A 27,519-nucleotide genomic window follows, 5' to 3' on the forward strand; every position below is an offset into this window, starting at 1 on the left:
TGTTGCGAAATTAAAATTCGTGTTGCGAATTTGAAAATCGAGTTGCGAAAATAAAATTCGTGTTGCGATTTAGAAAATCTTGTTGTGAAAAGGAAACTTGTGTTGCGAATTCATAAATCGAGTTGCGAATTTGAAATTCCGTGTTGCGAATTTGGAAATCGCGTTGCGATTGCAGAAACTGAGTTGCGAATTTGGGAAATTCGTATTGCGAATTTGGAAACTGTGTTGCGAAATTGAAGTTCGCGTTGCGAATTTGTTGGTCATTTTCGCAAATCCAAAAAAAGTTGGTTAAAATCGTATATTATAAGACATTTTCGGTCACTGAAATTATTTTCTCTATTTGAAATGGACAAATCAACGTTGAGGGAATGGATAGGTTTAATTGTGAATCCTGTCCCTCTATTTTATTAGGATTGAGAAGTTAATATTTATGTTTAAATTTGTTACAATTTAATCCTTGTATTTTATGAAACTTAAAATTTACCGTTGAACCTTGACTTTAAACTGTTATTTTATGCTAAGTTTTCAAACATAAATTATTAGTGTTAGAGTCAAGTGCATCTCAATATTTTGAAAAATGGTTAAATTTAATTTAACATGATAAGAGAAAAAGAAAATCTTTTGCATATTCACTATTTAAGAAAAAAATTAAAATTTTGAACTTTCATTCTTAAATTCTGGATCTGGTTCCATATATATCATTTATTGAACTAATTATTTTCAATTTAAGGGATTAAACGTCAATATTTAACAATATTACCAATAAATGAACTAATTTCAATGTTTTCATAAAATATGAGGGCTAAATTCTGATAAACTAAAGTAAAGAGGTCAGGTTTCTGATTGTCATAAAATGGAAGGATGAAACCACAAAATCAAACGAAAATATAATTCTTGTTGCGTCTCCTGCCCATCCTTTTATTTAAGGACCGCCTCTTCCTTTCCCATATTCCTTTCCACTTTCAAATATCCTTATATTTTTTTAATTCAGTGGAATTGACCCTTTTGCCCTCAACCTTCCCATTAGATCTCTCCAATTCCCTTTCCCTCCCATCATTTTCTTTGATCTGCAAAGGGAAATAGGAATCGCTCACTTCCAATTCTCAGTAAAGAAAAAAGAAATCCAAAGGGAGAAAAAAGTTATAGTTATGTTGGGGACAGGATTGGGGTTCAGGAGAGTCCTTGGAGAGGACCGGTTTTACAGTCCGGCCAAGGCGAGAAGGTCGTTTCAGAACCAGCAAGCCGATCAACTACGGAGGGCTCAAAGCGACGTTACGGTCACCCAATCGAATGTGGACCGGGAGCCGGAGAAAGGTGTTGCTTCGACTGACCATCATAAACCGGTTTTGGTTCCCGTTTCAGAGCCGGTCGTCTCTCCTTTGACTAATTTGGAGCGGTTTTTGGACTCGGTCATGCCTTCCGTCCCCGCACTTTATCTCTCTAAGGTTCATTCAATCTCAAAATGATAAGATCTTTTTGTTAATTTTTTAATTGTTTTTGCGTTTGTTTGGTTTAAGCTAGTTTCCGTTGTAGATTTCGAGTGTGTTCTAATTTGACGTAAGATATATGATGTTTTAATTTGAGTGTGTGACTGTTTATTGAGTAGTGAAACTGAAAATCACTTGAAGACTGTGTAACTGTGTAAATAATCTATTTATGGTGTAATTTGCGATATATTTTTGGAGATTGAGTATTTTTATTTTATTTTTCAAAAAGAGATTGATATTTGAATATGGATGTGGCAGAGGACGATGAGAGGGTGGAGGACATGTGACGGAGAATTTCAGCCGTATTTCGTGCTAGGTGATTTGTGGGAGACATTCAAAGAGTGGAGTGCTTATGGAGCTGGAGTCCCACTGATTTTGAATGATTCTGATTCTGTTGTTCAGTATTATGTACCTTATTTGTCCGGTATTCAAATATACCTGGATTCCATGAAATTGCCTGCCAAGTCCAGGTAATTAATACATTGCTTGCATTGAGTTTATTTGGCGTTCGCTTTAAACTTGTAGGACCTTAGTGCTTAGTTCTACATAGTTTGTTTACTTTCTGACCTTTTTTCTCTTTTGTTAGCTAGCTATGCGGTGTTAATAACTTATGGTCTTATTCTGTCAATTTGGTAAAATTGTGTCCCTTGAATGATTTTTATATTCCTATGTGAAGGGTTCTGCTTGCTTTGAACTGAAGTATCTCCCATCTCCATTGTAAACTATTTATTAAAGCATGATTCACTCCTTTGAATGTAATCAAGAGCAATCTATAACCGTTTGAGTTTGATTCTTATAGCCACAGTGTCTCAAGTTTCCTATGCTGCATGACCTGGATTTAGTTGTTCTTTTGGTTCAAGTATTCTTTATCTGGTATGGATACAGGGGAATCTCTTTGGTAGCATTAGCTTAGAAGGTGAAAGTGGTAACATGCAAGTGCGCCTATTGGCGCGCAAAAATAAAGTAAAAGCAAAATATCTTTCCCTTGAGGAGTATTGCCTTGTTCTTACTTAGTATTAGAAATGTCAAATGTCAGTCAAATTTATTAGTCAAATTTATTTAAAGAGTCCAATTCTATTTAAACGGAAAACTAGTAAACAAAGTTAAGTAAATTTTAACACTATCTTGTTGCAGCAAAATTGACTATTTCATTAGCATAATAAGATATTTGAACCTAGAATTACAACTCTTCTTTCTCACTTCCTCATGATCAATGAACGATCTCTCTAGATCACAACATAATTTGCTAATCTAGAGCGCTAATTTTGATGTTGCTCGCTTGGATGGATGGATGGCTTCCTGATGCTCGATCAAATTCCATCCTTGTGAACCATTGTTTGTGCTATATTCGGTTGAGTGAAGAATTCCCTTTGTCTTACCTCTGTTTCCTCAAAGTACATCATGAGGAATAAGCTCAGCATTATTGCTATTAAGTGTACAACTTATGACTGTCAAAGCAAGAAACGGAAAAGGAAAAATATTGGAACGAAAAAGCAATAGAAGGAAACATTTGAATTAGAGTCAACTTGCTTAATCTAAATATTAGCATGTTTTGATTCAAATAATAAAATAAAAGTTTCGCTCCCATGTGGAGTATTTTTCCTTGCTCACTAAGAACTAGGAATGTCACAAATCTCAACCCTATTCAAAGTATCCAATTATCATTTGTATATTCTAAAAAAGAAACGCAACGAAGCAAATTTAAAACCCTATATCACAGCATCATAATTTGCTAGTCCAGAACACTAATTTGTCTGCTAGTATCTTTTGAAGATTTGTAGATGTGTTAATCCCATACAACCCACACCTGCTGTGACTATTGAATTAAGGATTAATGTTAGGATCAAGCACTTGTTAGGCTATTCAAGGTAATTAGGTATATTCCTATCATAATTACCAATCAACTCTCTTGTCTCATGCAATTGAATTAAACAAGGGCTATAAAATCTAAGATCGCTTTCACTATCACCTTTTGAAGTTGTAAATATAAAATCAAATCAATCCATTGGTGATCAAGTGGTCAAAGGCACTAAGGTTAGAATTGCATAAACAAATTAGGCATTTCTAGAGAGATAATAAAACACACTCAATAATTAATGAAAGATTTATTGCAATTCTAGATCAAGATGTTTAGTTCTCTATTATATACAAATAAAGATCAAATTCATCATTATAATACAGTTGAAATCTAGGACTTAAATCAAAAAGCTTTAGAAGAAACCCTATTGAAGCCTCCATGATCTCCTTTCTTGGATCTCCAAGGTTGACTGATATCCCTTTGAACTCGAAAGGCTTCCATGCTCTCAGAATAGGAAATAACTACCTTAAATTTTTATTAACTAGACACAATGGCTCTTCTGCGGGATAGCTTTGCTTTGCTTTGCTCTCTTCAAACCTTCAAGCACCTAAAACACTTAAAAAAAGAACCAGGATCAATTGTTCATTATATTACTACTTAAAGCAACTGAAAATATTTTGGCCAAGAGAGAAACAACTAAAAATATATGAAATGCGGACTGAGAACCTTAAATTTTTTTTTTCTAAAACCAATCCAAAAACCACTAAAAGTCTCATGCAACTTAACTCATTTAATACCATATAGGGGACTGGATAACTGTATTCTAGGGTTGTCAGAAATTAAGTTCTTGTGTTGTGTCCCTGTCACGAAATCCTTTGTGTTGTGTCGTAGTTCCTATTTAATGCAAAAGTGCTTGTGCTAAATCTAACTGTCTAAGCCTTATGGTGACTTTGAGTCCTACTTGTCTTCTCAATCGCAAAATCCTTTGTGTTGTGTCCTAGTTCCTTTTTAATGCAAAAGTGCTTGTGCAAAAACTATCTTAGTCATAAGGTGATAATTTTGAAGTGAATCAATTGCTTTGTTAATTTTATAAGTGATCACCTGGAGTATTTCTTGTGGGAATATGAAGACAGTGATCTCATTGTTGTTTCCATTCTCTCATTAAGAAGGTAAACTTTCTGGCTATAATTTTTGTTAACCCCCACCCCCAAATTCTCTCCTTTGCCTCCACTCATTATTATGTCTTGAGAAATATATTTGGTCTAAGCAAATGATTTTGATGTTGCTTCCATTTGTTTTTTTGGCTCTGTATCTTTTTTAGCAATTTGCATTAAGCGATATAATACGAAGAATGTTGTGTTATATGTAATGATGTGTTTTATGTAATGATGATTGATTCTCTTTATGATAGCCAACCAGGTCAGGATAGTGATAGTGACATTAGGGACTCGAGCAGTGATGGTAGTAGTGATTGTGAACCTGAAAGAGGATCAAATGCTCTGAGGGAAACAAGAATCCACATGGCAAGTGAGATGTCTTGTAGGATGGATAGATTGTCCATGGGAGATCAGCAGATACTTCAAGAAGACTTATCTAGTGATGAGGGGGAATCTATGAATTCTCAAAGTTGTTTGATTTTTGAGTTTTTGGAACAAAACCCTCCTTATAGCCGAGAACCTTTAGCTGACAAGGTTAATATGCGATATGCTTTTCTCTCCTCTCCTTTTTACAGCAAGTGGTCATTTAATGTGTAGATCAACGTTTGCATTATTTTGTTCAGTTCCTAAACTTAATATTTGGTAACAGATTGAAGATCTGGCCTTCCGGTTCCCTGAATTGAAGACACTAAAAAGCTGTGATTTACTATCTTCCAGCTGGCTTTCCATTGCATGGTATTATTATTTATTTTTCCTAGACATATATGTTTCCAAACTTGTGTTCCGCCTACTTGACTGATAAATATATACTGAAATTCTCGTAGGTATCCGATTTACAGAATACCTACTGGACCTACATTAAAAGATCTAGATGCTTGCTTTCTGACTTACCATTATCTCCATACACCCATAGGAGGTAATATAGAATTTTATTTTAAATCATTTTCATTTTCAATGTGTGTGAACCTGAAGTGATGCTAGGCTTTCGTGTTAACTAATCTTTTCTGGCTTTCTCTAGTAATTGTTAATCTTTTACATTTCTATCAACCTTGGAGAATTACTTTGCAGATGGTGCGCAAGAGTCTCCCATATGTGTCTATTATCTAATTGCTTGAATAATAATAAGATACTTTAAAGTGTTGTAGTAGTCATGCACTCATGCTTTCTTCTTTACATCACTTTCCGTCAAAAGTTCTACCGTGTTGGACTTCAAAGTAGTTACTGAAAACCTTGATCTGTTTTACCCAAGTCCTACATTTAGTAAATTGTTTTGGTGGATAAAAATGTCTTTTACAGCAAAATTTTGTACCTGATTGCATAACTTCGTGTTTACAGACTTGCTTGTATTCAGTAACAGTTTGTGTTTGCCCTGTGTTGGTAGCATGTCTCTATTGGTAAAGAAATATCATCTGTTGCTTTTATGTAACTTGTCATATTTCAGGTGGAGAAAGTGCTTTGGCATCGGTTGTGACATGTCCCAATTACATGGATGGTGTTCCAAAGATGTCATTGCCGTCTTCGGTCTTGCATCATACAAGTTCAAGGGCTCCTTATGGATGCCTAATGGAACAACAGATTGTGCCTTGGCAAAAAACCTCTTTCAGGCTGCTGACTGTTGGTTGAGACACCTTCATGTCAATCAACCAGATTTCTCATTTTTCTGCCGCAGGTGATAGTCCGATATCTTTGTAATGGTAGTCCCTATTACTCCAGAAGGGAAGTGCAATCATTACATGTCAAAATGTTTCCTACAAACAAACTATATTTCCTTAGTATTGGAGGTCAAGGCCAAAAGTTAAATTTGGGGTTGTAATAATTTATAAAAGAACTTGCAAAAAAAAAGTTATCTGACACAGAACCCTGCTGGATGGAAGGGAAGAAGTGAAGCATTTACGATAAATAAAGGAATCGAATGGAGAAAAATTTAGACTCAGAAGCTGATGTAGAGCCTGAGCTCAAGCCGGTGCGGAGGTGGTTTCCGTTCGCTATCAGCATAGAATATATGTTAGTTTCTTCTTGCTTTTCCTTTACCATGCTTTAATTTTAATTTATGGATAAGATTAGAAGAACCGGGCATTTTTTTTGTCCTGAAGATAAAAAATGTAGGATTTAATGTTTTACTAGACATTATACAGGGGATTTTGGTTAGGTTGGTTGTATAAGTGCGACCTTTGAGCTATCCCTTATATGTATTGTACTGCTAATAATGTTTATCGAAATTTAATCATCTTTAAAATGGTATGTTAGGAGAGAATCGGTTTTGATGAATGGATATTGATCTGTGTTTCCTGTTCCTTGGCAATGTTATACATTTTTGTTATGGAAATGTAATCTATAGCAAGAAGATATGATCTGCCATTCTCACCGAGCATTATCATTTGCATGTCGTCGTATGTAAAAGTATTTTGTTTCTGAAATATTTGTATCTGGCAAAACATAGAAGTCAATCATGGTAAATATACTATAGGGTTCGGATTTTGAGCTTCAAGTCCAATGCTTGGAACATATATTCGACATGATCTTGTAGAATGCATCCAATTCGGCTAGTTGCTCGATGGTCATCTTCTCCATCATGGTCCTTGCAAGCTCCTGCCTTTCCACATTCATCTTCAACATTTGCTTGTACATTGAACCATTCCTCACTGTTGCTCCCATTTGCTTCAGCCTCTTCTCTTGCTGTAAGCTCAAGGCAGTGTTTTCCTACATTCACATAAATTAATGATATATAATCCATTTTCAGGGTGCATGGGATTCGATTCCGAAATGTTAAATTATTTTTGCTTTGCTAACCTCCAGGAAATTGGCTCCAACTTGCAGTTCGGGTTCATAGCGGGAACCGAATGTGTTTCCTGAACTATACATGCATCTTGCTATCGAGAGGCTTTTAATGATTTTCTTTCGTTTCTTCTCCATCTCCTGGTTTAACTGGAGAGTTTTCCGCATGGAAATCGAGCTACTGAGTTTCTTCTCATAACCAATCACTGCCTTCACAAACTCCTGTATTTATATAACAATCATGGATTTTTGTATATAATGTACCCTTTGCTCTAAAGGTAAGCAGGAGTACCATACCTGATATGCCGATGCACATCCCGGATAATCAAAAGCGTCTGAATCTGATTGCCGCATTCGCTCGGGATGAAACTGAAGCCCCATGGTGAATTTACCCTCGTCCGGGTTGTATGCCTCGCGATCGTAAAACCCTTCCACCAAACCATCTGGTGCAAAAGCCATTGGCACAAATCGAGGAGCAAGTTTCTTTACACCTTGGTGGTGATAACTGTTCACCTTGATTTCCATCTTGCTTTCATCCAAACAATCTTTAAACCACCGGTGCATGGGGTGTCATTCACTACCTTCACCGCATGCCGATGACCGTCATAATTATCGTAGTCCATACGAATAACTTTATGTCCTCCTGAGCTTTTCTTCAACAGTCCTTTACCTATATCTTGATACAACGTGCCTCCGGACGCTACGTTAAGGACTTGTGATCCTCTACATATTCCCAAATAGGGTATGTTCCTTTCAAGACACAACTTAGCAAGCCTCAACTCGATTGAATCTTTCTCTTTGTCGATCGAAGTATCGCTTGCATGAAGTCATTTAATCTCGTCGAGTTCCTCTACCGAAAAGCAAGACAGTTCAGAATCATAAAGGATGGATCAATATCCTCTCCTTCACAAAGAAGAACACCATGGATAGGCTCGAAGCTTTGAAGCAGCATGTGGATTCCGGTAACTCGAGGGACAATCACAGGCACTGCCCCATAGCTAACAATGAGATCTAGATGATATTCTCCTGCACAAGGAGGATGATTTGTAAGTATTTTGCAAAATTCATATATATACACACATACTTACATCGTTAATTTGATTAAGAAAAATTCTAAATATACGCATGTACGAATTTCACCCATAACCTAACATCTATATCTATGTATGCATGTATACAGGAATTAAAAAAAAATCAAAAATCGAAAAACGTAACATACCTACAAAATCCACGAACTTATTCTTCCGAACAGTTCGTCGAGAGACAATGAGAACCCTTGGAAGAATCATCGATATATCGGAAGCCACCGACTCCATAACCGAGATAACGTGCAAGCAGCGATGAAGAATACGGTTTATTCGATCGGTCGCAGATTTTTTTTTTCTTTTTTCTTTGTTCCGAAATGAATAGGTGAAAATGGCAGAAGACGTCCGCGGATTTGCACAAGCAAAATCTAATACAATACGTTGAGATATTTAAAAGACTTTTTTGTTTGGTTTTCAATGAATGATGGTTTGCATTAATTTAGGTTAACCTAAATCTCGTATTGGATTATATTGAAACTGATGTCGTGGAGATGATACAATACAGAGCAAACAACACTGATCATCATTATCCACCTTGTGTTGTTTTTAACCGAGTCTAAATATAGAATGAAATAATATATTTCTATATATATTTAAATAATCTTAAAAGGTGACGCCTGTCTCCATATTTCATTGATCTCAATATCTCTTAAGATCTTTGGATCTCAAATTTTTTTATTAACACGCGGTAAGTACAAAATAATATATGTTTAAAGATAAATTTCATTTATTTAACATTAAAAACTTAATCTCTTGCATTCATGATGCTCGAACCCAATATCTCAAAGAATAATAAAAAAAATTATCACTGAGACCGTTTGGTTCATACTTTATCCTAAAATTAAAATTGAAACCTCTTAAAAAATATGAGCAGTTTACTTCTTATTAATTTCGAAACTTATAAACTAAGAATAATTAATCACAATTTTAATGATTTTTTTTTCATTTTAAGTAATTTTGATTTACATTTATATCTACTTTATTTTTTTATTTTTGATAGAAAACCGTTAGTTTTATTAAAAGTAGAAAATGTCCAGAATTACAATGAAGATTTATAAGTATAACTGTAAACGTAAACTAAATTATGATTATGACATTTTCCTATAATCATTGATACAAAAATTAGCCACCTAGATCACATAAAACCAAAAAAGGAAAATGTTAAAAAACTTAATCAAATACTCGAACAAAATAAAGATACGAATAAATCTGACTGTATCGTCAAACAAACCACAAAAGGATGAAACTATTGAAATATCATCGACAAATCGCAAATTAGAGTCAATCGACGTGAGAAAACTATCCACGAACGCAAAATGCGTATCCAAATCAATTTGAGGTTCAAAGCAAGGAAGATCACCATGATAACAAGTAAGTGTCATATTGATCAGTCGTAGTGATGTCAAATCCAACTAAAAAAAGATAAACAAAAACAACGGCAAAAAAAACTGAAAACTGCCAAAAGATAGAGATAAATGTGCTACAAAGGTAAAAATAAACGTGTCACAAAGGCAGATATAAACCTGTTATAAAGACATATCATTCCTAAAAAATTAAAAAGAAAAAAGACAAGGCAACTAAAAAAAAGAAAATTTGGGTGTGCAGTTTGTTCGTGCTTGTGAAGTAAAGGGCATACAGATTGGATCAGGAAGTTAGACTTCTCGTTACCTATATTTAGTGGTGAATGTGATAGTATTCTACTTGTAAGTTCATCTCAGGACAAAGGTATACGCATATGGAAGTTGACTCTCCGAGGTTCTCTAGCTGACACAGAGGGTACACATAGAAGAGGTGAAATAAGCCTGGCATCTTATATTGAAGGTCCTGTTTTCGTAGCTGGCTCATTCTCTTATCAAATATCTTTTGAATCTCTTCTGATTGGTCACGAGGATTGGGTATATTCTGTACAATGGCAACCACCTTCAGTGGTTGCCGAAGAAGAGGTTGGCTTCTATCAACCCCAAAGCATCTTGTCTGCATCAATGGATAAGGCGATGATGATCTGGAACCGGAGAGGAAAACTGGTATTTGGATGAATGTTATCACTGTTGGGGAATTAAGCCATTGTGCTCTAGGCTTTTACGGTGGCCATTGGAGCCCTGATGCACGTTCTATCTTGGCGCATGGATTTGGTGGCGAATTCCATATGTGGAAAAATATCGGTGTTAGCTCAGATAATTGGCGACCACAGAAAGTACCTTCTGGGCATTTTGCTTCAGTGACGGATATCGGTTGGGCAAGGTGAGGTGAGTACATACTGTCAGTAAGTCATGATCAGGTGAGATGTCATCCTTGTTAAAGATGTAGGTGAGAGGTTGAGATAGCGATAGAATTAATGTGCATCCCTCAAAACTTTCGTGAAATCAAATGGCGGTGTTGATGCTGGAATCTCTTGTTGCAGACGACTCGTATTTTTGCTCCATGGCACAATCAAGACCCTCAGTCTAATGGGGACTCCTGGCATGAAATTGCTCGGCCTCAAGTTCACGGGCATGATATTAATTGTGCAGCTATCATTCAAGGAAAAGGGAACCATCGTTTTGTTAGTGGAGCAGACGAGAAAGTTGCCAGAGTGTTTGAAGCCCCTTTATCTTTCTTAGACACTGCATCATGCTACTTCAGAACAGTCAAGTTTTCCAGAAGACGTCCAAGCAGATGTTCAGGTCTTGGGTGCCAATATGTCTGCTTTTGGTCTATCACAGAAGCCTGTTTACGTAAACGGTTAGTTTCGTAAATAACTAATATACAGTATGTGCATTGAAATCCTTAGCGATACACCCCCACTTTTATTGAATTACTATGTGGTCAGGTCTTATCGTCTTTTTTCGTGTTTCCTTTCGATGCTGAAACTTTCTTGCCTTTATATTTGTAATGAATATAGTTTATCACCATCAGTTTATGTGCATGAACTTGTGTAAGCAAATTATTTGACAGGAAATTTTTCCCCTGCAGCAACCCATGAGGTCCGAGATAATCCCGGAAATGATGTCTTGACACTCTTGAATTGGTTCCTGATGCTGTTCCAGTTGCTTTAACTGAACCTCCTATCGAGGATCAACTTGCTTGGCATACACTATGGCCAGAATCACACAAACTTTATGGTCATAGGAATGAGCTTTTTTCTTTATGCTGTGATCATGAGGGAATGTTCGTTGCTTCATCGTGTAAGGTACGTGTCTTTCTTACCATTTGGCTTTACTAGAAATTTAATTCCAATTAATTTGGTAAGGTGGTTTGTGTTTCGATGTAATCTCGTCTCTGTTTATGTTTCGAATTCATCTCTCTTTTGGTTTAGCAGTGCTGAAGTGATCAACCATCACACAGAAGTCCTTCGATTGTTTCTAATACTAATTCGTATGCAGGCCCAGTCTGCAACAGTAGCCGATATATGGTTATGGCAGGTGGGTTCATGGAAAGCTGTCGGCCGCTTGCAGTCTCACAGTTTAACAGTGACAGATGGAATTCTCTCACGACGACAACCTTCTTTTGGCAGTCTCACGGGATCGCCAGTTCTCCGTTTTCAAAATCAGTAGAGGAGGTACCCTTATATCTACTAATTGTGTTCTAATACTGTTTACTCACACCAATTGAATGCCCCGATCATATATGACTGTTGGTTTTTTTTTATCTGCAGGCATGGACGAAATCGATTACAACCTTGTGGAGAGGCGGGAGGCCCATAAACGAATAATATGGACATGTTCCTGGAACCCTTTTGGTCATGAATTTGCTACGGGTTCTAGGGACAAGACGGTGAAGATTTGGGGTGTGGAGAAGACATCTTCAGTTAAACAGCTCCTGACTTTACCGCCGTTCAACAGCAGTGTCAATGCCCTCTCTTGGGTTGGTCTGGACCGACAAAGAAATCACGGGCTTCTTGCAGTCGGAATGGAAACCGGACTCCTTCAAATTTGGAGCCTACATGTCGAAAGAGGCGATGAAAGCATTTCAACGGGTAGAGTGACCGCTGCTCTGATCATCCGGCTCGATCCTTTCATGTGCCATGTATCTGCAGTTAACCGTTTGGTGTGGAAGAACCGAGAGAAGAATGAGAACTGCACAAGCCTCCAGCTTGCTTCTTGCGGAGCTGATAATTGTGTGAGGTTGTATGAGATAGCCGTCGACTAACCCGATAACCCTTGAATAAGAATAGTTATAATCTACTTGTTTTGACAAACTAGAAAAAAGAAAATAATAATATTTAATATCTTCTATTGGTTGAAATAAATTGCACATTCTTCTTGCCAAAACAATCTCCACGCCGGTAAATAATCATATAGAAATTTGGTTTCCCTTTATATTGTGAAAAATAATCATATATACCAATTTACTATATACTTATAATATCATAACAAACGAGATTTGGAAAGATACGTTGTTGAAATAAATAATGTTAACAAGAAAACATATACCGTACTAAAGAGTGTTCAAATCTCAAACCAATAAAACAATCAATATAAATGAAACAAGTCTTCTGCACACTCCTAAGAATGAAACTAATCAGCTGCGCACATATCAATGATGCAAAAACTAGCGGAATTCAAGACAAGAAACCATGAATTTGCAGAAATAAAGAGATTTTATACGACCAGAAAACCAGTTGGGGCGAAATGGCAGTCAAAGGGTCAATAAGAGCAGGAAGGAATCCCTCATGAATGTCTTTGGCACTTGATGGTCCTGCACAACTTGAACAGAAATGACAACTTTACCGATAGAAAGCCTTCTAATTTCAGGCACTTGACCTCAAATTTCTTTTGGATAGGGACTTGAACATTCCATCCTCGTGGAACTTGTTATTCACGAAAAACTTACCGAGTAATGGATTGATCATACACGAGCATCTAGCAAGAATTTTACTTGCAAGTGCATGTGTCTGCAAACCCAACATTGAGTATAAGCTTTTTACAGTGAAATCTTCATATAGACTTTTGTTTCCTATATGACATATCCAAGTGAAATACACTAGATAGAAAAATACCATCAGAGTTCCTTATTATCCTTCGCAAATTCATATCAGAAAACCAATACCGCTAACAAAGCAGATATTAAAACAGACATTAAAGCTATAAACCAAACCCTTCTTTCAAAATTGTTGTTTTCTTCTTGACTTGATTTACATTGGTTGAGAAGTCTTGATCTGTTGATTGATGTTATCGGTCGAACGTTGAGCATATGAATCTTGCAAAACTACTGCAGTACCTCCGGTCATGGTTTGGAAATGAGAAGGCATAGTGGGTGCCAGATGCTGAGTGGAGTACATCTGAGCATTAGCAGGATCTGTGAATTCATAAGCATATGTGGCAGGCGCAGAAGAGGTAGGTGCAACAGATTGTGATGGATGATGAATCTGAGAGTAATGGACATACTGCTGCTGACTGTTGGGACTTGAACCAGTTGCGGAGTACCAGTAGCTGATGTTCCAAATGCTCTTGCGTCAGCAGCCATTTCAGGATTGGCAATAGGAGCATTTCTTGGATGGTTGGATGTCAGATTGGGAGTCTGTTGATGGCTAGATGGAATTGCATTAGTGCCTTCATTCATACTAAGTTGCTGGACAGTCAACTTGTAAGCTTGGGTTTGCCTTGTCGGCACATAATAGAGGGGATACGTCTGATCAATTTGAGCATGATGATGTTGTTGAGAATGATGTACATGGTAATAAGCTGACATTGGAACAGCCCCAACAGTGTGTTGATGAATATAATGTGTTGCACCAGTATGTAAGAATTGTGGTGGAGATGATTGTTGCAACTGTTGATCAAATTGGGGTTGCTGCAATATATAACCAGAATCTTGAACTAGCTGCTTCCGGTGTTGTTGTTGATGCTGCTGCTGCAACAGAAACTGTTGATCAAATTGGGATTGCGACAATATAAAAACAGAATCATGAAGTTGTTGTTGCTGCTGTTGTCGCTGCTCCTGCTGCTGTTGTTCAAATTGGAATTGCTGCAATATATAACCAGAATCCGGAACTAGTTGCTGCTGCTGCTGCTTCAACTGTTGATCAAATTGGGGTTGCTGAAATATATAATCACAATCCGGAACAAGTTGTTGTTGCTGCTGCTGCTGCTGCAACTGTTGATCAAATTGAGGTTGCTGCAATATATAACTAGAATCCTGAACTAGTTGATGTTGTTGTTGTTGCTGCTGCAACTGTTGATCAAATTGGGGTTGCTGCAATATATAACTAGAATCCTGAACTAGTTGTTCTTGTTGCTGCTGCTGCAACTGTTGATCAAACTGTTGAACGAGTTGTTGTAATGGAACTCGGGCGTTTGCATTCGGATCAGAGATATTAAGGTTTGGATCAATAGGGTTTGTAGGAACCCCGTTGGTCCCAGATGGGATTTGAACTTGGTCTTGATGAATCATATGTTTTTGGCGTGACAATGGATTTGCAGAACTACAATCACTGCCAAATTATATATATATATATATAACACGATCTCAGCTGCTTTCTAAAAGTAAATCCAAGCAAAATTGAGGAATAGAAAAAAAGATGTAAAGGGAACCTGGAGACGGAATCCGGAGAAGCCAAATCATGACCACTGCTAGATTTCTGTTGATTCTGAAGAGGAGCACCCTGAGGCAGTGACTGTGGAGGCGATGATTTCTTGTACCCAACAGGAACCCCATGATCCGATCTCTCATCATCCGAACAACCCGAATTCGTATTTTCCCCAGGAACCCCACCACCAGAAACAGCTTGCGGCACCGATGACGATCCCATAAGTCCTTCATCCTGCTGCTTCGCCCCTCCACCAGAAGCAGCCACAGTGACAGTGAGATGAGCAAATTGTTCCTCAATCCCCGCCATTTTATGCTCCATCTGATCATCCGCGTGGACTCGAGACGAAGAAGTAGAACCGAAAGAGGAATTAGTTTCAATTATAGGAGAATCGGTAACCGACTTAACATCTTGATTTTTCAAATTCAGATTCTTCTGACTCCCACTCCCTTCATCTTTCGGACCAACTTCAACAACACTTCCCTGACGATCATCGTCCAATCCCAGCAAGCAATTCGCCTTCGTCGCGGAATCCGAAAATCCTCTGCTCAACAACCCCTCCCCATTCAACGCATTAAGAAACCATTCATCGGACTTCGTCGAATTGTTTAGAATCGGCCCCATCGAATGCGAAGACATTTGGGTCCCCTCTGGATTGATAGGGAAAAGAAAGAGGCGAATACGCGTGTACTTGTTTGATGACAATGTTTGGGAACAAGTACGATCGTATTCGTCGATCATGTTTTCGACGTCTTCATCGGTTGTGACAGATATGAGAGAGTCGAGGTCTTCGGAAGGGAGCTGGTACTTGAGAGTAAAAGGGCGGCCGTGGAGAATAGAAATGGAGAGGCGGCGCTGGAGAGAAGCGAGGGAAGTGTGGCGGTCCACGACGACCATACGGGTGTCTCCGCCGATGTAGCATAAGACTTTGTCGTGAGGACGAGGGACGATGGTGCCGCCATAACTGCACATAACGCGGATCTTTGAGTGTAGTGGAGGAGATGGGTCGTCCATTGAGTCAGTGTTACGGGAGCGTGGCGATGAGTTAATGGAGTCGGGATAGGTGGCTGGTATGGTAACCGCAGGGAGGATTGCGGTCGTGGTGGTTGTAGGAAGTGGAGCCGCCGCTGGTGGCAGGGGCTGGGGTTCCATTTTGGGGGTTCTTTTAGAGGAAAATGGAGTAATAAAGAGAGAGAATAAGGAGTAAAGTATACGAAACTCGATTCTCCTCAAAACGCCTGGTTTTGCCCCGCCGTTTGGGTTATATTCCTTAGTTAGTCTTTATATTACATATAAATTATGAATTAATTCTTTATTATTATAATTTAATCATTTTAGTCTTATACTTTTGAAAGAATTTGTAGACAACAAAAAAATAATTAAAATTGTATATTATTTATTTTAAGTTTTTAATCATTTTTTGAATATTCTAAGATAATTATCTCTATAAACTTATTTTTAATTAAATTAAGGGTAAAATATAGTAATGGTCACTGAACTCTTTTGAAGCTTTCATTTAGGTCCCCGTAATCAAACAAATGCCGTAAAAAACTTATTCATAACATAAAGTTCATCATCTTTATTTATTTACATGTAAGTCTATCTCTAAACTCATCAAGAGACTTATAAAAAGAAATTTTGTTCATCTTAGGGGTTGTTTGTTTACTTCAGAATGATTAAGCGTTGAATGATTCAAATGTTAAATGATTCAGATGCTCAGTATGAATTAGCTCTGAATGTGACATTGTTTGATAATGGCTTTGAATCATTCAGAATATACTTATGTGTTGAATCATTCAACATTGTTTTGTTGAATCAGTCAGCACTGAATCATTCAGCACTGTTTTGTTGAATCAGTTAGTACTGAATCATTCAGAGATGCGAAACAAACGCACTGAATGTTAAACGGTTCACATTCAGCGCTGAATGATTCCATTAAGAGACAAACAAACATCCTCTTAGATAAGCATCCGTTATCAATGATTAAAACATTATTTTTTTAAACAAAAATTAATGAGCAAAAATGAACATTTATAAAATGACAGTGACTATTTAAGTAGTTTACCTGATTACATAAATACAGTTGACAGAACGGATAAACTTTAAATTATAAAAATAGAATGCAAAAAAATCTCAAACATATTTATCTTCTGTCTTGCTACTTCCCCTTTCAACAAGATCTAGACTGCCTACCTCGTATCACTCAATTTCTTTTGAATTATATCATTATTTATTGTTATCACAAATAAATTAAGCTGAATAAGCTCCAGTTTTAGCAACTTCGGTTTGATGGACCGGAAGCGAACGGAGAGTCCCGTCTACACGCGCCGGTGGACTAGTCACTCCGGCACGGGGAGCACCGGCGGCAGTGTCGAGTCACCTACATTGTCACCGGCGCGTCACCCACCGCACCACGCCCGTTCTTCATCTGCCACTGGCATTTCCAGCATCAAGCGCACGCAAAACTTTGCCGCGAAAGCTGCGGCTCAGCGGCTGGCTCAGGTCATGGCCTCGCAAACCACTGATGAAGACGATGAAGAAGATGACGGCGACGATCTAGATTTTAAGTATAGTGCTCCGCCTCCTCTCGCTCTGTCCAGAAAGTTTAACGCCGCTTCTACAGTTGGCGGTGCCGGTAATAAAGCCGCTCTTAACTTTACGAGGATCGGGAGATCTCCTTCACCTGCCGTAAGTTTACTCCATTTGCTAAACTTTTACTGTTATGTGTTTTAGTCGTTTGCTTTTTCTTTGAGATAGGATTTGATCTTTGAGTTCGATGCGGCGCAAAGTTTATTGTAGTTCCTTTATAGCTTAAATTCTGTTGCTACATGTCTAGTGCTACTTCTAAATTCAGATTTCATGTTTGATCGAAATGAAATTGTCGGTGAAGAATTTGTATTAGGAGAATGCTAATAAATGCGAAGAATAAGATCGGATTTGATCTTTGAGTACGATGCGGCACAAAATTGATTTTAGTTGCACTGTGTCGTAAATTCTGTTGCTATATTTTTAGTATTATTTCTAAATTAGGATTTTAAATTTGTCGATTAAGATTTGTATTAGGAGAGTTAATAAAATCAAAATAATAGCGTGGATTATGGTTAATCTAAGAATATTTTTTGCTTCAATTGCTAATGTTAAACTCCAAACTAGATGTATTACTTTACTAGTCTATGTGGAAAGATCACCGGAAATATGATGATACTTCTAGTTGGCACGGAACTTGGTAGAGGAAGCATCAACTGTTCGATCAACATCAGCCGGAAGGTCGACAATCGCTCTTCCAATGGCACCACCTGTACCGCCCCCCAATAAAACATCACTGAGGACTGCTGTATCTCTACCTTCTGAGCCTCCGAAAAACCGGCAACCAGAGAAAAGGTATAAAATGTAGCAATGGACATAATGTCTCTATCTCTGACTGTAAAAAACGCAAAGGCAAGAAATTTAGTTTCCTTGTTCTGTCATAGGACTTTCTAGATGATCAAATATATGGACACCAACTTGTTCATTGTTTATTTCGAGAATGTATTTTTTATTTCTTTTTATGGTCTTTTAGCATGCATATATCAAATATCTAATTCTGGCTGCAGCAATTTTTACCATCTTGGTTAAGTTTTACTATTGAATTCTTGCTTTGAAAGCAATCACTTTTTTCTTTAACCTGTATAAAAAAAATTCTATTGTTTCTTTCACAATTCAGACAAAAAGGACATCTTTTAATATCTGTTTGTATGGAACTACTAGCTTTTAAGAGAAGTATGCTCGGGGTTATTTATGTAGCAAATTAACTGTGTAAACATCTACGGATGCAGATTTACATCTGACATTGGGTTTAACTCAAAAGATACCAGAGATAACCGTGAGGCTTCTGCACTTCGTGATGAAGTATGTTAATCACCCCTTAATAATATAAATGTTTGTGTCTGTCATTCAGAGAAAAAATGCGTTCTTAATTTTCCATCTGTGAAACTGATAATTATTTGTCATGCAGCTTGATATGCTGCAAGAAGAAAATGAGAATATCCTAGATAAGGTGTGCAATTCTTTTACTTTGTCTATTTAACATGTAGCATGTTCTCTAATATCGTTTGATTGTAGTTGAATGATTCTTGAAAAAATGTTGCAGCTCAGACTTGAGGAAGAAAGGTGCAAGGAAGTGGAGGCTAGAGTTAGAGAGCTTGAAAAACAGGTAACTATTAATTAAATTTTTTATCTTGTTATCCTTAATTTTCTTCAAATAAGTAACTTTATATTTCTCAAAAACTACTTAAATGATCATATTTTTGTAGAAGTTATATATCAAGTTCTATAAGTTTCTTTTGCATAAAATCTTATCTGAAAATCCATAATTTGAAGTGTTATTGATAATTTTATGTTCTATAATTATGCCACATAAATCCTCTTAGAGTGGTGGATGGTACCTTGGTTAATAGTTCTCACCTATTTCAGAAATATGACTTCGTAATCCCTTGAGTGCTTAATACCTTCAAAGTTAAGCTCTAACTACTGGATCCTTTCAAATACAATTTAGGGATGCTAAAATATGTGTAATCTTAAAGATTTTTTAAATTATATAACTTTATTTGGTACATCTTCTCAGTTCTAAATTTAGTGAGTGGTTGAAGTAATGTGTAGCTTTATATGTAAGTGAAGTTTAAATTCCTTAAAGAATCATTTCTTCATAGTAATAATCAAAATGTAAAGTCGACATTGACTTATTTAGAGTTTCTAACTCTTGTTATGTAAGTGTTAGAACATATCTATCATTCCTATTGGCTTTAGAGAATAAACAACGGTAGTAACCCATATCGACCTTAATCATATAAAGGTGATTTACTTGTTCCTTTTTTCTCCTGAGTTTTTAGGTTGCTGCTCTTGGAGAAGGGGTATCTTTGGAAGCGAAACTGTTAAGCAGGTAGATTTTGGTTCAAACAACTTTAAGGTATATCTTTTTCTATCCACTTTAGTTTTCTTTACCTTTTTCTAACATCTTATGTTACCATCTACAGGAAAGAAGCTGCATTGCGTCAAAGAGAGGTGATTGAAAATTTGGGTTTTGCTCTATTTGTGGATAAATGGCTAATTCTAGGCTTGCCAGCTATATTTCAGTTTTTAATTATTGGCTTAAGGGCTACTTTTGCCCCTGTAGTACACTGTACACCCAATTTATCATTTTTGCCCCTATGGTATTTTCGCATAAATTTAGTCCTTGAAGTTGTTTAATTGCATCATCCTAAACCTTGCACCCTAACTTAGAACCCCAAATCCTAAACACTAACCCTTAAAACTTAAACCCCTAAACAATAAAAAATATTTTAAATATTGATGCAATTAAACAACTTTGAGGGCTAAACTGATGCAAAAATACTGAAGGGACGAAAAATAATAAATTGGGTCTACTACATGAAAAAAGTATCCCTTAAGCCTTATTTAATGTCGACTTGAGAAAGGAAAACTCAGCCTCATCATTAGACCACAAATGAGTTGAAGTTTGAGTTTCATCTATTGTGATAAACTTGACACTTTCCATCTGAGAATGAGAAATGCATTTTTTTTCACCATTAATATTTGCTTCAACTTCAAGATAATGCAAAAGAAGAAGAATTCATTTCCTTTTCTTTTATCTTCACAGGCTGCACTTAAGGATGCAAAGCAAACCAAGGATGTTGTAGACAAGGAGATTTTGTCTCTTAGATCTGAAGTTGAGGTAAATATCAGCAAGTGGTTTTCCTATATTATGATCTTCTCATCCTCTAAATGAATACAATAACTTTTGCTGTTTCTATGCTGCATTCCCTTAGGCTTTATTTTATGTATTAATTTTGCTTGAATTAGAATGCTAAAGATGAAGCGACAACCGTTGTAAGCCAACTTAACGGAGCTGAATCTGAAGTTAAAGCCCTTCGTTCAATGACTCAAAGAATGGTCTTAACTCAAAACGAGATGGTATGTGCTTAAATTCTTGCAAAATATGAGGAGGCTTTCACATTTTATTAGAAGATTACTTCCTTTATGCATTTCAATTACAGGAAGAAGTTGTCCTTAAGAGGTGTTGGCTTGCTCGTTACTGGGGCTTAGCTGCGAGATATGGTAGTTACTGGATAACTTATGTTTGAAATTTATATAGAGAGTGAAATATACATCATTCACTTTCTTTTGATTAAATCTTGTTGAATCATGTGACAGTCATTATGGATAAATTACTGTCAACTTTTCTTTTTCCTTAAAAGAAGAATACTGTATCAAGTTGTTGAAAGGTTGAGAATGCAATCATATATTCAAACTGACAATTATAAAGCCATTTCATTATACTGTAGATAATGTGCGGTTTATCCATCATTAAGGCCATACTGTTTCACATAATCGCTTGTGCTTTCTAGGTATTTGTGCAGATATTGCTGTCTCTAAGCATGAGTACTGGTCATCATTAGCTCCTCTTCCTTTTGAGGTGGTTGTTTCTGCTGGACAAAAAGCTAAGGAGTTTTCTGAAAAAGGCTAGTAATCATAAATAGTTTATGCATTGAAGTGAATAGCCAGTAATATTATTTGCTAGCAAGGTGTTATTCTTGTTAACTATAGATAGAAGCATCTTTCTCATATCGCATCATACACATTTATCACGTTCCAAGACTATATACAATGTCAAGCAGGTGATGTCGAGAATGAAAAGAGGAGCAAACTTGTTGAGGACTTGAGTGACCTGACTGGTGAAGGAAATATTGAGAGTATGCTTTCAGTTGAAATGGGTTTGAAGGAGCTTGCATCCTTAAAGGTGCTCCCCTTCCCCTCCCTCCCTCTCCCACCCAAAAGAAAATGAAGTGGCGCACTTTTGGAATTAAGATTCTATGTTCACTCCACTAGTTTAATAATTTAGTTTACATGTTTTTGAAGGTTGAAGAAGCTATCGTGAATGCATTTGCCCAACAGAGAAGAGCAAGTTCTGTTAGACTTTCTTTGTCGGGTATGCTCTATATTACTTCATAACATATTTGCTCAACTGTCTGTTGACTTCTAAATTTTTATTATTTCGTTTTTATCTTATTGTTTACAAGCTGATTTCTTTGCTTTTTCGATAATTCAATGCATGCTTTTCAGATATCAAATCACCTCGTGATATAAAGTATATGGAAGCATTTGGTAAGTATTTATTTATTTAGTTGCTGCCCTGTTTGTTTGTATTACCATGTTCCCACACCAAAGAGTAAATACAGTGCCCTAAGAGAGATTGATAGAGAGCTTGCAATTTAGGTTTCCCTAAGAGAGAGAGAAAGAGGACTTAGCACCATTAATAGAAAGGATGAAAGTAAACGTCTCTCTTCTCTCATTGTTTCTTATATATAAACTTTGATGTAACTGGTATTACGTGTCTTTGATTTATTGATTAGATATGAATTACTTGCGATTAAAAGAATGACTGGTATGATTTATTGCAGAATTGAGTCCAGAGGAGTCTGAGGATGTTCTGTTCAAGGAGGTATGGCCGTCGTCTCTCTTTATTATCTGCAGTTTTATCTCGATGATGTTTGCTGCATTTTCATCCTTAATTATTCCACCGAGCTCATGAATTTCTTGGTCTTCCCATTAAACTATTTTGTTTGATTGCTGGTGGCAATAACTTTATCCTGGCCCAACTGGTACTAATTTGTGTGTGGAAATTGCATCGGCTTCAAACTTTGAAATTTCCATATTATCGTTTATCAATTTACTTGCCAACAAGGGACAGGTACCTTGACCCCTTTTGCTAGACCTGTTGGTATAGTGTCGAGCTTAAGTATTGGAATTTCAAAATTTTTTCCATTAAGTTGATTAGGCCAATTTGTTAAATGGTTACTCTAGTATTTTGTATGTCTTGTTTGACACTTGGAAAAAGGAATATGACATGATGCGGTTGACCATTTATGCAACATACTATCTAGGCATGGCTTACATATTTTTGGAGAAGAGCCAAATCACATGGCATCGAGGAGGATACAGCTAAAGAGCGACTTAAATTTTGGATCAGCCGTTCTGCACATTCGCCAAGTTCACATGATGCTGTAGATGGTAATCCTAAATTTTATCGAGCATTGCTGCACTTTTCCCCTGCCTTTAAGCCTTTTCTTTATCTGTTTTTTTAACCAAACTTTGAATCTAAATTCAGTTATTCCCTTGCATTTATTATTACTTGTGTTTTTACTTGTTCAGCTGAGGAAGGACTGATGGAGTTGCGGAAATTGGGAATCGAACATCGACTTTGGGAATCATCTCGTGGGAATTGAGCTGGCCGAATCTTCGGGAAAAAAACCGCTATATAGTATTAGTAAAAAAGAGTTCTTGAGAGGGACTGCTTTCAGATACGCATTCCACGGTTTAAAATTGTGTTTGCCCTCCAACTCCAAATGAGGTGTTGCTTTCAGCACATAAATTAGTTTGAAGGAAAGGTAATAACGTTTCAACTGAACCATGTGTGTTTGATGGCCCATCCAACTTGGTATGGTAGCGGCTATGACTGCCAATGGACAACTGGGTTGTGTAGTTGGTAGATAAGGGCATTTTTGGCTTAAACCTTATTTATTTGCATTTTAATTAGTTAAATAGATATATGGACGTTAGTTATATTATTAATATTTTTAGGATAATTTACGTATTTAGTTCTTAGATTACCAATTTTGAATCGTTTTAATATTTAAACTTTCAATTTTTTTAAAATTATACCTAAAGTATAATTTTTGTTTCATTTTATTATTTTAGTACATTGTCGTTAAAAATTTTACTTTTTTTTCTTTTCATTTTAGTACCTATGTTCAAAATTTAACATAATTTTGATTTTTTTTGAACTTTTAGATATTAAAATAGATCAAAATTAATAATTTAAGTATTAAATGCGTTAAGTTTTTAACGACAGATACTAAAATAAAATAAAAATTAAACGTTAAACATGATTTTGAAAAAATTAGGTATTATGTAGTTTACCCTTTATTTTTTTTTTTTGTGATTGAATGAGAATCTGCCGTAACTTTAGTTAAATCTATGTCCTTCTGGATCATTCTCGCTAGTTCTGCGGGTGGTGCATTTAGGTAGTGGAATCAAAACTTAGTCTAAAAAATCTTTGATTTCACTTCTAATAACAAACTGAATAAAAGACAAAAAAGATTTGATACCTAAAGTAAAAATCTAGTATAATTTGAATACTTATTTTGTAATAAACCAAAAAAAGACCCATCTAGTATCTCGTCATTATAACAATTAAACGAGCCGATATTGCTCTCTGAAAAGTTCATCTCATCAAACCCTAGCTTCTCTCTGGAAGCCCAAATCAATGGCTTCGCGTCGACTCCTCAGTTCTCTCCTACGCTCCTCTTCTCGCCGATCTATGCCTAGACCCTCAAACTCCAACCCTCGCCTCTCTTCTCCGATTCATACGCGCCGTCCTATTCCCTGTCCTTACTTCCTCTCACGCGATGCTGAGTACGCCACATCTGCAGGTGCAGCCGCTTCTCCTGCACCATCGCAGTCTCTTTCGGCTAAGAAAGGAAGCGGAAAAGGTAAGATCACCGATGAATTTACTGGAGCAGGAGCAATTGGTCAGGTTTGTCAAGTGATCGGTGCCGTCGTTGATGTGAGATTCGATGAAGGTTTGCCTCCTATTTTAACGGCGCTTGAGGTGACGGGCCACTCTATCCGACTTGTGCTGGAAGTAGCTCAGCACTTGGGTGAAAACATGGTTAGGACCATTGCTATGGATGGAACGGAGGGACTTGTTAGAGGGCAGCCTGTCCTCAATACTGGATCTCCTATCACCGTAATTATCCTCTTCTCTTTTAAGTGTTGTATATCATTTTACTGGAAATGAGATAATGTTGGAAATTGGAACTTAGAGATGCAGCGAAATTAAGATAAATGTCTGATTATGGATCTGATTTATTCTCTGGAATTAGTGAGAGGCTTTCCAGTGATTATTTTTCCTGAAATTATTAGACACCGAATTAAAATCGGTTACTTTACCCTAGAGTTTTTTACTACTGAGATTTTTACCATTTTCAGTTGTCTACTATATAATACTTTTGTACTTGAATTTCACTGGTTTGTTTCTTTCAGGTTCCTGTTGGTAGAGCTACTCTTGGTCGAATCATAAATGTTATTGGAGAGCCAATTGACGAGAAAGGCGAACTCAGTAAGAGATTTGCCAACAATTTTTAAATTTGAACAGTGTATTGTATACTGGTATAAAAATCTAACTGACTGATTACTTTTTAATAGAAACCGATCACTACTTGCCCATTCACAGAGAGGCACCAGCTTTTGTTGATCAAGCTACTGAGCAACAGATCCTTGTCACTGGTATTAAGGTACTAATTAATGGTTGGAAATATGTATTTCTCTGATGCCATGCTATTCCTGTTTTCTATCTTTCTAATAGAAATATGTTATCCTGTTTCAGGACAAACTTCTATTTACACATTATGTTGACTAAATCTGGATTATATGATATCAGTCAAAACCTTTTTATCTTGTTTTATATTTAAGGTTGTTGACCTCCTTGCCCCATATCAAAGAGGAGGAAAGATTGGACTTTTCGGTGGTGCTGGTGTAGGAAAGACTGTGCTTATTATGGAACTTATCAACAATGTTGCTAAAGCTCATGGTTGGTTTTAGGTTATATTCGCTGTTGGTTCACAGTTTGTACATTGTTTATTATTCTTATATTACTAGTTTCTGTACATAGGTGGTTTCTCGGTGTTTGCTGGTGTTGGAGAACGCACAAGAGAGGGCAATGACTTGTATAGGGAAATGATTGAGAGTGGTGTCATCAAGCTAGGTGACAAGCAGGTAAATTCCAGGCATCTAATCTTATTCATCTTGTCCGGATTTCTATATTTTGTTGTATCTTATCTTTGTGATTTTTCTCTTTTGTATGAATCCAGGCTGAGAGCAAGTGTGCTCTTGTCTATGGTCAAATGAATGAGCCACCTGGTGCTCGTGCTCGTGTTGGCCTTACTGGTTTGACTGTGGCTGAACACTTCCGTGACGCTGAAGGGCAGGATGTGCTTCTCTTTATTGACAACATTTTCAGATTTACTCAAGTGAGTTGACTTACGTTGGAAGCTTTTGAAACAGTTCACTTTATGTGTTACATGTTGCTGATGGTTTGAATTTTGTACATTCTTTTCCCAGGCAAACTCAGAAGTGTCTGCTTTGCTTGGTCGTATTCCATCTGCTGTCGGTTACCAACCGACATTGGCTACTGATCTTGGAGGCCTTCAAGAGCGTATTACCACCACCAAGAAAGGTTCTATAACTTCTGTGCAAGCCATTTATGTGCCTGCTGATGACTTGACTGATCCGGCTCCTGCAACAACCTTTGCTCACTTGGATGCTACCACTGTGTTGTCCCGTCAGGTATCGTACACATCTATATGTTTTCCGAAGGTGATCTATCTGATGCTACCTTGTGATTATCTGCTGCTCTTTGCTCATAACACTTTTTTCTTTATTTTAACAGATCTCTGAGCTTGGTATTTACCCTGCTGTGGATCCTTTGGATTCTACATCCCGTATGCTCTCTCCACATATCTTGGGCGAGGAACACTACAATACTGCTCGTGGTGTGCAGAAGGTTCTCCAAAACTACAAGAACTTGCAAGATATCATTGCCATTTTGGGAATGGATGAGCTCAGTGAAGATGATAAGTTAACTGTTGCTCGTGCTCGTAAGATCCAAAGGTTCTTGAGCCAGCCTTTCCATGTAGCAGAAGTGTTCACTGGTGCTCCCGGCAAGTATGTGGATTTGAAAGAGAGCATCACCAGCTTCCAGGTACACGATTTTATCTCTGCCTGGCTTCTTGTATAGTATGTTATGGCATGCATGACAAAGTGGGTAGTTACTATTGGGTGGATCCACTGCATGATATCCTTCATTATTTAAATAATTGGCCAAGTTATGTGACACATGGATAATGTCGGCTTACATTATAGGGCAAATAAAGGCAATGTGATATGTATGGCTAAACCCAGATATATTGAAAATGCTAATACCTTGGATGTGGGTCGACATAGATTTCAACTTGTGGTTTAGACAATTAATATGAATCTGGATAATTAAATGTATGTTCTCTTTATATAGATATTTAGACCCTCCTTTTTACGAGAATTCATTGACAAGGTTTATTCATTTATTATGTGGTATTAGTAGAGCATTAATTCTTAATAATCACGACTCTTACAGGGTGTGTTGGATGGAAAGTACGATGATCTTTCGGAGCAGTCGTTTTACATGGTTGGAGGAATAGAGGAAGTCATTGCCAAGGCAGACAAGATCGCCAAGGAATCCGCAGCCTAAGTAAATCCACATATGATGATGATACCTTTGTTTTATCCCATGGTTAGTTGCAAAAATAATTTAGGCGGTAGCGGCCATGCCATCGCCGGCAACCGGACTTCTAAAGTTTTTGGCATAAAATATTGCAGAGTTCTTTTGGTTTATGTTCTAATGATGTTGCTCAAGAGTATGAAAGGAAATGGAACACAAAACCCTCTGTTTTTAGTTATTTAATAAGGGAAAGCACAAAGCTGATGCGTACATTTTTTTCATGTTCCTTGAAAAACGCTGTATCGCCAATTTAAACTGGATGATTAACCATAATAATTATGTAAAATATAATTTAAACACTTCCGCATTAGCAAATTTGACTCATTCATTCAAAGTAGATTTATTTATGTGCACGAA

General features: G+C 36.9%; 3 protein-coding genes, 1 long non-coding RNA gene and 3 pseudogenes across 4 annotated transcripts; 5 read left to right on the plus strand and 2 right to left on the minus strand.

Annotated features, from left to right (window-relative positions):
- The first annotated feature begins 967 nt into the window (after positions 1–967).
- Positions 968–6,711, plus strand: LOC120145146 (annotated as a pseudogene).
- Positions 6,712–6,853: 142 nt separating this feature from the next.
- LOC120145411 lies at positions 6,854–8,538 on the minus strand (annotated as a pseudogene).
- A 1,080-nt stretch (positions 8,539–9,618) lies between these two features.
- On the plus strand, positions 9,619–12,435 carry LOC120145412 (annotated as a pseudogene).
- Positions 12,436–13,269: 834 nt separating this feature from the next.
- Positions 13,270–16,008, minus strand: LOC120145555 (putative uncharacterized protein DDB_G0268364). The gene is given in 4 exon segments (XM_039159386.1): positions 13,270–13,678; positions 13,681–14,502; positions 14,551–14,714; positions 14,815–16,008. Coding segments are annotated over 4 exon segments (2,397 nt in total). The 5' UTR covers positions 15,963–16,008; the 3' UTR covers positions 13,270–13,415.
- On the plus strand, positions 13,278–27,397 carry LOC120145558. The gene is made up of 3 exons (XR_005518140.1): positions 13,278–13,287; positions 14,507–14,514; positions 27,239–27,397. It is a non-coding gene; the product is annotated as an uncharacterized LOC120145558 (long non-coding RNA).
- On the plus strand, positions 16,993–23,253 carry LOC120145557 (coiled-coil domain-containing protein SCD2-like). The gene is made up of 17 exons (XM_039159389.1): positions 16,993–17,498; positions 18,022–18,191; positions 18,626–18,698; positions 18,805–18,846; positions 18,940–19,002; positions 19,679–19,728; positions 19,823–19,850; positions 20,446–20,520; positions 20,649–20,759; positions 20,843–20,903; positions 21,194–21,307; positions 21,464–21,585; positions 21,705–21,774; positions 21,909–21,950; positions 22,247–22,287; positions 22,730–22,856; positions 22,998–23,253. Exons 1-17 carry the CDS (start codon positions 17,100–17,102, stop codon positions 23,069–23,071), a joined length of 1,662 nt encoding a protein of 553 aa, XP_039015320.1. The 5' UTR covers positions 16,993–17,099; the 3' UTR covers positions 23,072–23,253.
- LOC120145556 (ATP synthase subunit beta, mitochondrial-like) lies at positions 24,075–27,179 on the plus strand. The gene is made up of 9 exons (XM_039159388.1): positions 24,075–24,594; positions 24,891–24,966; positions 25,053–25,141; positions 25,320–25,437; positions 25,519–25,622; positions 25,718–25,876; positions 25,968–26,192; positions 26,296–26,607; positions 27,019–27,179. Exons 1-9 carry the CDS (start codon positions 24,112–24,114, stop codon positions 27,130–27,132), a joined length of 1,680 nt encoding a protein of 559 aa, XP_039015319.1. The 5' UTR covers positions 24,075–24,111; the 3' UTR covers positions 27,133–27,179.
- Positions 27,398–27,519: the final 122 nt, after the last annotated feature.

The sequence above is a fragment of the Hibiscus syriacus genome, unplaced genomic scaffold, assembly GCF_006381635.1.
Source record: "Hibiscus syriacus cultivar Baekdansim isolate YM2019G1 unplaced genomic scaffold, ASM638163v2 tig00110893_pilon, whole genome shotgun sequence".
Lineage (NCBI taxonomy): Eukaryota > Viridiplantae > Streptophyta > Magnoliopsida > Malvales > Malvaceae > Hibiscus > Hibiscus syriacus.